The sequence below is a fragment of the Aphelocoma coerulescens genome (genome assembly GCF_041296385.1).
Source record: "Aphelocoma coerulescens isolate FSJ_1873_10779 chromosome Z unlocalized genomic scaffold, UR_Acoe_1.0 ChrZ, whole genome shotgun sequence".
Classification (NCBI taxonomy): domain Eukaryota; kingdom Metazoa; phylum Chordata; class Aves; order Passeriformes; family Corvidae; genus Aphelocoma; species Aphelocoma coerulescens.
In genome coordinates this window covers 25,151,613-25,161,726 of record NW_027184085.1, presented here as the reverse complement: position 1 = coordinate 25,161,726, position 10,114 = coordinate 25,151,613, and the positions used below count along the sequence as shown (strand labels likewise).

Below are 10,114 nucleotides of genomic sequence, written 5' to 3'. Positions count from 1 at the left end.
GTAACAGGAGTGAAAAGATGGGGAAAAATCATCCTCTCCCCCTGCCAGATTGGACATGACTATTAATGGAGTCCCAAAATGTAGTGTATGAGGTAAGGGTAGGCGAGCAGCACTGAATACACATCCCAAATGACCCTCACTGCCCTTGATGTTATCATGCCATAAACTGATGTCACACAGTACACCAACAGAACAATCCTGATTCCTCTCCCTCCTCTGAAAAATAGTATCAGGAGGAGCACAAACAGGCACATATAAAGGGTTAGGTCCAACACCACACCAACAGACCAAGCAACACTGTGATCAGTGGCTCCCTACCTAATACAGCAAATGCTTAGATCAAATTTGTTTCCAATCCCCTCTGGTCAGATCTGTAATCTCAATCCTTCCTGCTCCATATTGGGTGCCAAACAAGACTGCTGTGGTTTAGGAATGGTACTGCCCAGTTTAGTGCTCCCACTTAGACTCTTCAAACCACACTGCTGCTTGCTTGCTTACCCACTCCCTCCCCGCTTTCCCCTGGGGTGAGATGGGAAGGGGAATTCAAGGCAGAAAAGGTAAAGATCACAGGTTGAGATAAGAAAAATTTACTGAAAACAGCAATGAGGTAAGAAAACAAACATTAACAGCAACAATATTAGTAACAAAAATATGCAAAAGAGAGGGATTCACATGCAAAAAAGCTCACTGCAGAGCTCAACCTGACTCCACTGCAGCCAGTCCACCCTGACTGGAAGGAACTCCTTCTCCCTGGAAGGGACCTCCTCGTGCCCTTAGCAACGGTGAGGTGATACGGAATAACCTCTGGGTCCCCCTCCTCACTATTGCAAAAATGAACCCTGTCCTGGCTCCAGCCAGGATAAATATTAACCGGGGAATCTCGAAAACTTGACACACAGTGCACATTTTGGTATTATTAACAGTAAAGATATCTATTTTCTGTGGTGATATACCTCAATATCTAAACACATTTTTTCCTGTGAATATGTATCAATGATGTGATGAAGTAGGACACTTGGCACAGTGCCACCCACTGTACTCAGTGTAAACACTTACATGGTCAGAAGTGGGTTTATTTACAAAGCTTTTCCTGCACGGCAACTGACTTCTCTAAAATTATACAAAATATATTAAAGGAAAGGGTGATGTATATTTGTATTAACAACAGTGAAAGAAGAGAAAGAATACTAAAAAGCTTAACTAAAACCAGCATATAGTTGAACTGAGGTGAAGTTACAAAACAACCAACTCTTGTCACCGATTAGAGAGCTAATCAGTAGTTCAAATCTCCAGGCCAAGAAGTGGCACATGCAGAAGAGCCAACCATTATTCCTTGATGTTCTGAAGTAGCTTTAATAAATGAGACTCAATAACCTGTTGAACTAAAGCAGAGAAAGAGATGAGCTTAATTAGTGTTGATTATTTTGGTATTTTTAGGGTTATACTGTTTTTTCTGGCAGATACCTGCTTGTCCTGTACAATCATTTAATAAAAACCAGATACGTATAAATTCACTCTGTGAAGAAAGTCTGCATTCCTTCAGAGAATAAAAGCCTTATATAATGCAAAACCAATACACCCAGTTAGGCAGATGATGTTTTTTGGGGTCATAATCAGGTCTTTGGTTTGAATAGGCTGATAGCACATGGAAAGCAAATTTTTAGTCTACAAACAGAAAGAAGGCAAAAACATTTATTAGAAACTTCTTCTGTGACACACTTTGAGATTGAGCTCTTGAAGCAGTCTTATATGTAGACATCTGTGAAGTTTGCTGTGCTGGATTCAGCTGGGGTAGAGTTAATTTTCATCTCAGTGGCTGGTATGGGGCTGTGTTTTGGATTTGTGCTGAACTCAGGGCTGATAATACAGAGATGTTTTTGCTGTTGCTGAGCAGGGCTTGCAGAGAACCAAGGCTGTTTCTGTTTTTGGTACTGCCACACTGGGGAGGGGACTGGGGGTGCTTAGGAGATTGGGAGGAGACAGAGCCAGGACAGGTGACCCCAAGTGACCAAAGGGATATTCCAGACCCTGTGGCACCATGCTCAGTGCATAAAGGGGGGGATGAAGGAGGAAGGGGGGAACATTTGGAGGGATGGAGCTTTGTCTTCCCAAGTCACCATTATGTGTGATGGGGCCCTGCTCTCCTGGAATGGCTGAACACCTGCCTGCCCATGGAAGCAGTGAATGAATTCCTTGTTTTGCTTTGCTTGTGTGCACAGCCTTTGCTTTCCCTACTAAACTGTCTTCTTCTCAACCCATGAGTTCTCCAGCTCCCACCCTTCCAATTCTCTCCCAGATCTCTCCGGTGGGGAAGTGAGTGAGTGGCTGCGTGGGGCTTGGCTGCTGGCTGGGGTTAAACCAAGACACTGGCTCATTCAAAAACACAGGGCTCTGCTTGGAGAAGCTACACATAAAGTGCTGGTTTTACTTTGTGATTCCATTCATTTCTGTAATGGCAGACATTTTACAGTTTTCAAAATGACAGCAGCAATGAGGGAAAAAACCAGTAAGGAGTCCCTTCTTTGCTTCTTGTTTCCATAACCAAATGTGAAAGTGTAATTCACTGATTACTATCTGCCTCCAAGACAAATTAGAGCTAGAGCAGATATGACTGAAGAAGGTTTTGCAAACTACATCACATCATGCCAGTCAGGTAGGGTGAGGGGTACAGGAGGGCTGCTAGCCTCTTACCACCGTCCAGTAACACACTCCTTTGTACAGGGTGAGGGAGCAGCTCAGCTCCCCTTGTCTGAGTCATGCCTGCATCAGCCCTAAACACCATTATTTGTATCCACTGATACAGATCCACGTCGGTGACATTTTCTTACTAATTACCTGACTTTCTGAAACAAGAATGAAAGCTCCTACCCATTTTGGCCTGACACATTTAGGATTATTAAGACTTGCAGGAAAGGTAACATGTTAAGAGGTGCAAAGCCTCTACTAGGCCATTGCAGCAGCTACATAAATGAGGAGCTGTAAAAACTAAAATTTTTTTAAAAGGGTTTACATTTGCAATACTCACCACTCCGATAGCCCAAGGCTACAGCCAAATCCATGGAATTATAGCCAGCATCTGTTTCGATGGTTGGATCAGCACCACTTTCTATGTAAAACAGGAATAGAATCTTGTATTTCTGACAATGAGAACCGATGGTACATTATTACTGATAATTTGGTTTGGACAGTCTGCTTACCAAGAAGAATTTTTACACATTTCACATGGTTCCCATGTACTGCATATAACAAGGGTGTGCCTCCATTCTGCAAAAGCAGAGAAATGTCTCAGACACTTCACGATTAAGCAGTCAGTCCGCAACTGTAATTCCTTAACACACCAATATACTTCCATGTACCAGTAGAAAACTTCCTAGGTTTTAAAAAATGAGGTTCTGTTTTAGATCTTCACAACTTCCATCTTTTTTTTGTCTGTTGTTCAAACTGTGAGATCACACTTCTACAAGAAGTCAGCATTAGTCTCATTCTCTTCCTACCAAGAAGTCAGAACTAGTAGCACCAACTTCTCTTACCCTATGGAAGTTTTGAAACTCTCAGGTATTTCAGAAGAGGTAGAACAACTTTTAAACCCAAGCCAGTGCTATGTCCTGCTTCAATTTTCTGACCACAGCAGCGTCTGACTAAACTCAAGCTAGAGTCTTACCCAGTCATACTCATTGACATCAACTCCACAGTCGAGCAGCATTTTGACAATATCTGTGTATCCTTTACTGCAGGCCAGTGAGAGGGCACTTTCTCGCCCCTTCCCCAGAATCTGAGGATCTGCACCCTGAAATAAAGTATCAATTTAAAAAAAGAAGCAACTTTGAGGTTTTGCACAGACCTTAACTCTAAAACTTTTGAGCTTGTAGCACCATCAACAAACTTAGGAGAGCAAAACAAACTAAAGAGTACATAAATTCAAAATCAATTGTGATTTTTTTCCTTACATTCTGGAGAAGAAATTCCACTACTGCTATCTGCCCATGAGCTGCAGCCCACATCAGAGGGGTAAATCCTTCTTCATCCTTATGATTGATTAAATTTTCTGTTCAGAGAAAAATACATAACTTGGTAATCCCTTTCACTAATGCACTGTATCAGCTGGTGAAACGTGTTGATGTATCCACGAACATTTATTCAACAGGAACTAGTGTGACCTAAAAGTCATTCTCAACTTTAAAAACAAAATTCTGACTGACCAAAGTAAAATTTCAGCCTTTAGTTTAGTAATTTAAAATTTAAGTTTTTAAGCTCTATAAATCAAACTCTGTTTTTACTCAGAAATGTTACAAGTTGTCTGTAATCTGGGCTTCACCTTTGTAAAGAAGATAAGGATGTTTGAAAAATATAGAGGTACATCCTGTATTATACTGTAGACCATGGTTTTTTCAATAGAGTGAGCCACACAATCTTGTAAAGAATGAACTTGTACAGCAATATAGATAAAACAACTCAAATCCCCACAAAGTTCATGTAATCAATAAGGTGGTCTGTGAAAACAATTAACGTCTACATCTAGTGCAGCTGGAAGAAGAAAAAAATAATTTCTTTTAACAACTGCTGACAAATATTTCAGCTGGATTTTTTTTTTTAATCTAAGTACTTAAAAAATTCCATGCTTATCATAGCACCAAAATAAGCATTTTTAACTGCTACTGACACTCCAAATTTGATTTGCTTTTCATATACATGGCTCATTACAAAGTATTTCGACTCAGTGACTCATTACCTACTTTCCAGGAAACATTTCAACAAGGATGCACTGAAAGCATGGGTGATTACTATTAGTGCAGTAAGAATATACTATTAATGTTACTAAATTCCTAAATCTGTTAGGTAGAGCTGAAATTTTGCATATATATTACAGACACACAAATGTCACACTACTCAGAATGTGTAGTACTATTATATTGCAGGTGTGAGCCATGGCTTAAATTAGCGACATGCAGGTCTTCATGCTGATTGACTAAACAGAGTTGGAAAACCACTGTTAATAGAAGTATGTTTTAAATTACAAAGATAAATTTAAAATAAAATAAAATAAAATGCTGTGACAGAACTAACATATTCCTTTCTTAGTTCCATGGATTACCTATATAGCTAGAGAGCAGGATGATGAAGGGATTTACCTACTCCTACTAATGTTAATGTTTTAATTTAAAATGTGAATCATACAGTGAGTGAACAATAGACTGATGCAAAACAACAGTCCACATCTGCAAAAAACAGACACCTCAAATGTCCTCCAATTTGTACCAGAATTGAGGACTTTATAGCTTTGGGGAAAAGGTCAAACACAACAGCACACAAATGGCCCAAAGAAAAAAAGGCCTTTAACCTCCTTCTGACTCACCTTGTTCAATACGTGTGGCCAAATATAACATTTCTCCCTGAGCAGCCAGCTGATGCACTGATAAAGCTGCAAAAAAGGAAGCAAAAGCATGTGTTACATACACCAGTTTTCATTCTGCTCTATTTGGAGCTGAACATAACACGTCCATTGGCTTCAGCAGTACAGAACTTGGAACTGAGAGTGTAGATAATTTCACCTTAGGCTCTGAACTTAAATCACTCTTAAAAAGTGAAAATTTTCCAAAGACTTTCACAGGTTTAGGTAATTTTTAAACCAATGCAGCAGTGATTCCTGAAAGCAAAGATACTTCCCACACTGACTCTTTACAAAGCAACATGCTCTCTTCTCTGCTGTTTGGTCAGCAACCCAAGATCATGTTAAGACCATTTATCAAATGAAAACAAATACCTTTTGATAAATTAAGTATGTTTAATTTAAAAATCCCACTTAAATCACCAGAAGACCTGCCCTGCTACTCAACAAAGAAATCCTCTAGTGTAACTCTCACATACTACAATGTGGAATAGATCAGACATTACAAAACTATACACAACTCTATATATAGAGGGGAAAACAAAGCTTGTGGGATATTTTTTGTTATTTCAGAGATTATGAAGAAAAAACCTCAGATCCCATGGAAAACTGCATGGGTGCATGGTTTTGATAACTGCAACTTGGAGCAGGCCTGAGAGGTGCTCCGGAGGCTAATATGTAATAAATTATCCACATGATATAGTAACAAAATTAGCCAATGATTACATGAACTGTAAATGCTCACTGTCCTCTTCCAAGTCACTATATGAAAGTTTAGTTTGTTCACAAAGACGCTGTATTTTGTTCAGTGGCCCATACTGCAGCTCCAGATTAATTTTTCCCATGCAAATAGCATTTTTCTTTATAAAAAACTGATTTGTAACTTATAGAGGAAATAATTTACTGATGAATTACAGCAAATTAATTTATAAAGAAAATGGTTAACAATTTAGAAAAAAAACCCAGCACAAATAATACTTCATTGATTTTTAAGATCTGTGACAATCATGACACTTGCAGTACTCTATTTATATTACATTACATCTTAAGTATTCTGCAGCATTTACCAATCATCTAATTTTAAGATGCACAAATTCTGAAAACAGGGGCATGAAGTACATTAACTTACAACTTAGCAAAAAATCAGAAAAGCCCTTACCTATACTCTTAAAATCAAGAATTAGATTATTTCTGGAAAATAAACTTCAGTCGTGAATTCCATACATCAGGTGGATGACCTATTTTATAGTTGGACCCATGTGAAACTAGACAAGACTATCTCAGGTTTTCTTTCTACCTTAAAGTTCATTGTAACACCAAAGAAAAAAAAAAAAGGATAAATCTGTTAAGCATCCAACACACAGTTCACAAGACAATTATTAATAGTACAGCAGAAGGATACTTACAGCTTACAAGCAGAGGTGTTGTAGAGACTTCATTTCCCCTGTGTTTGTTAGTTAGTGTAGTTGATTGCTTTATTGGTGAGAAATGCTTAGTAGTTGAAGGAGTATAAACATGTCTTACTTGGATACCAGGGGAAGGAGAAGTGTGGCTGTTGCACTCGGCTACATTAAACAAAAAACACAAACAGGATTTCAATACTAATAAGAGCATTAAAAGCAAGCCATAGATTCTAAGTCAAACTGTAAAGTAGCAGTATCACAAGACCCTTAAAATCCATGTTAAGATGTTGTGACGTGCTTTTTCCATTGTGTATTGTGAAAGCTGAATAAAGGGATGCATTAATTTCTAGCATAGAACAATTATGCTACTTTACACGTTCAGTATGGCATAATGTCACCCAGAGACAAGCTGGTCTCTAAATGAGGTAAGCCTTTGTCTAGATTTTTCAACATGCCTGGCATGGATTTATTAGGTAAGAAGGCTCCACTTAACCAGTCATCTTCTTATAGACACTCTCCAAGGCAGTAACATGATGCAGCTCTGGTCAGACTGCTCAGCCTTTGCCTGCTCCCTAACCAGTCCACTGCATGAGTGGAGACAACCTTCATTAACTTTCTTCACTGAGGCTCCTCCCACTCCTGGATAAAATGTTAACAGCATAATGAAAGCCTGATGAATACTTATCCAGCAGGAAGATATGTTCCACACTAACTTAGATAAAATGCAACAGCAGATCACCACTTAGAATTCAGGAAGTCATTCACTGTTGATGTGTTCCTTCATATTAACTTTTCTTGCCTTCTCTTAGAAGCTAATGAGAAGCTAATGGCATTTTATTATAGAATATACTTGTATGTTGTCTTGGCTTCTAATTCTCAAAAGTAGCTTTTGGTTTTGAGAAAGAACTGAAAAGCTAAGCAATTTTTAAAAAGCTAAGTAATTTTTAAAAAGCTAACTGATTAAATACTGGAAAGACATATTGAAGGATTAAACTCCATATTGGCTTAATTGATCTGACACCAGTGTGCACGAGTAATTAATGACTGGAAGCTAACTAACACACACAGTGAATTAACACCATAGAGAACCTTCATCATAAATGCAAGCACAAATTCAGGGAAAGAACTAATTAAAAGAAGTAGAGTGTAACAGAAAGAAAACAAAATTATGTTTTGTTTGCCAATCTAACAGCTACAACTGACCACACTGAATTAAGAGTCCTACTGCAGATTTTGGCCTGTGGTCCCTGGATTTGCAGGACTACTTCTAAGGGATTTACAAATGTTACCTCAGAAAAACGACCCTATTGCTGATGGGCTTAAATCTGCTGCTCAGACTCTGCTAGTGAGCACTTGAGACGAATCTAAAAAGTTTGAAAACTGCAATGGCTGAGCTGCAGCCGAACAACACAAGTCAGTGAAACCATCAAAATTCAAAGTAGGCCTGTGTTTGCATTTGTTACAAGAAATAGGTGACATGAACTTCATGAAAAAATACACACCCAACAGTCTGAAATATGACAGCAAGTGCTAGAAACCACAATTGTTAAAGGGGAGTAGATGGACGTCCTAATTTTGCTCTGTATGAATATCCTCAGCCATGAAAAAGCATGGATCAGTTCTGATTAAGCTGCCCAGAAATGGCTGGATTAGCTGCAGGGATCCAAATGCTGGAGCAGCATTTGCTTTCAAGTAGTCTGAAGCTACACTGGCAAGCCCATTGGTACAACTAGAGGCTTTGTTCAGCCACAGTGATAAACACACATGGCCTGTTATTTTTCATCATACTCATGAAAAGATACAACATGCTGTTGAAAACTACTGAAGCTGAAGTGCTTTCAGTAGTGTTTTGGGAAGAAGCATACTGCTGTAGGACATGCCATACAGAAGCAGCTTGTTTTCATAATCAGCATCAGCTCTTACTAACTTAAGAGACTTTTTGAGCCACTGGTTTTTCAATCAATATAAGTATTTAAAATGTGATAGAAAAAATAATCTTGGAGGAAGTTAATTTTACATTATTAATACATTAGCCATATAACAAAAAATGTCAGAGGAACAAATCTTAGAAAAATGATCGATATACATATAAGGCAGAAGCTTTTTTTTTTTTCAGAAAACATAATAATTTAACAGGATGACACAGCCCACAGATAATGATTTGCACCATAAATTCAACCTTTAAATAAGACAGATGCAACTTCAAGGTCAGAGTTGACTTGATCTTGAATATTTTTACTGTCCTCCTCATTCAAAGACTTCACAAATCGTGAGCAGACATTCATATCAAATCTATTTGGCAAAATGAATTTCATCCCCATGGTGACACTCTGAGCTGGGCCTTCCTCTGTGCTGGTGTCAAGTTGATGCTCCACTTTTATGTCTGGCATGGGTGGAAGGCTGTAGCTCGTGGTGCATTCTTCCACAATTAACTGAGCCCCAACATCTAAGTTTGTTGAAGACGCCATGATCTCAGTCATGTAAAAGTTTCATGCAAAATGGTGCTTCATTGTTTCCAGCCAGGAGCAATTCTGGCCAGTCAAGCCCAATATTTTGAACAACCTGCAACTGAACAGATGTAACAAAGATTAAGAACATTCTGTAAAACAACGCATAAAAACACATCCAACTTCATTTAAGCTTACAGCATTTAGTTTTGCCACTCAAAACACTGGTGAAGTATGAACCTTTTTGCTATCACAAGTTAGTGACCGAATTCTCCATTTATGTTTCAGCATCTGGATGTTTAAAGCAAATTCCGTAATTAAGCCAGTAGGAGTTCCATCGAAATGATGCTTCGAAATATTTGCCTACTTGCAACAAAAAACCACCACACGACAACCAACCAGATTTATACCAAGCCAGGAAAAAACTACAAGAAGATTACTTTATTTCCTAAAAACATTAAACTTGGAGGAAAAGTTAAACTGCCTTTAAGCCCCTTTATGTCTTTCGCAACCTGAGTAACATAAATTGCTCTTACCTACGTCTCCTACGTACGTAGGAAAAAAACCCAAATCCCTTTTAAACCGACAAAGGTAACCACACAATACTCGGGGCTTGCTCACAGTACAGCGGGAAGCCTCAGATGGGGGCCGGGCTTCGCGCAGCTCCGGGAATGCCTGGAGACGTCGCCTCACCCTAGAGACAGTCCGGGAGGCAAGGCCCGAGGGCGGGACGCCCGCACGGCGCGGGGACAGGCGCGGGCACACACCGGCGCGGCTCCCGGCCTCACCGCGCCTCTCGGCCACGGCCGCCGCGGCCGGAAGTGAGGGCTCGCCGCTCCGCCGATTGGCCGGGGAGAGGCGCGCCTTGATGACGCAAT

At 39.5% G+C, this 10,114-nt stretch overlaps 1 protein-coding gene across 1 annotated transcript; it reads right to left on the bottom strand.

Annotated features, from left to right (window-relative positions):
* Window positions 1–571: 571 nt before the first annotated feature.
* On the bottom strand, window positions 572–10,057 carry ANKRA2 (ankyrin repeat family A member 2). Its single transcript, XM_069001809.1, has 9 exons — window positions 9,773–10,057; window positions 8,969–9,357; window positions 6,793–6,951; window positions 5,354–5,419; window positions 3,948–4,045; window positions 3,662–3,787; window positions 3,198–3,264; window positions 3,026–3,106; window positions 572–1,382 (listed from the first exon to the last, which is right to left on the bottom strand). The coding sequence occupies exons 2-9, from the start codon at window positions 9,267–9,269 to the stop codon at window positions 1,327–1,329; spliced, it is 954 nt and encodes a 317-aa protein (XP_068857910.1). The 5' UTR covers window positions 9,270–9,357; window positions 9,773–10,057; the 3' UTR covers window positions 572–1,326.
* Window positions 10,058–10,114: the final 57 nt, after the last annotated feature.

What these genes read in the sequence shown, in the direction of transcription:
- ANKRA2 (XM_069001809.1), bottom strand. Translation starts at nt 9,269, where the DNA reads ATGACTGAGATCATGGCGTCTTCAACAAACTTAGATGTTGGGGCTCAG. An exon ending in AACACCTCTGCTTGTAAGCT is followed by an intron (nt 5,420 to 6,792) that starts GTAAGTATCCTT and finishes CCTTTTTTGCAG; the next exon opens with CTTTATCAGTGCATCAGCTG. An exon ending in ATGTCAATGAGTATGACTGG is followed by an intron (nt 3,265 to 3,661) that starts GTAAGACTCTAG and finishes CTGCTTTTGCAG; the next exon opens with AATGGAGGCACACCCTTGTT.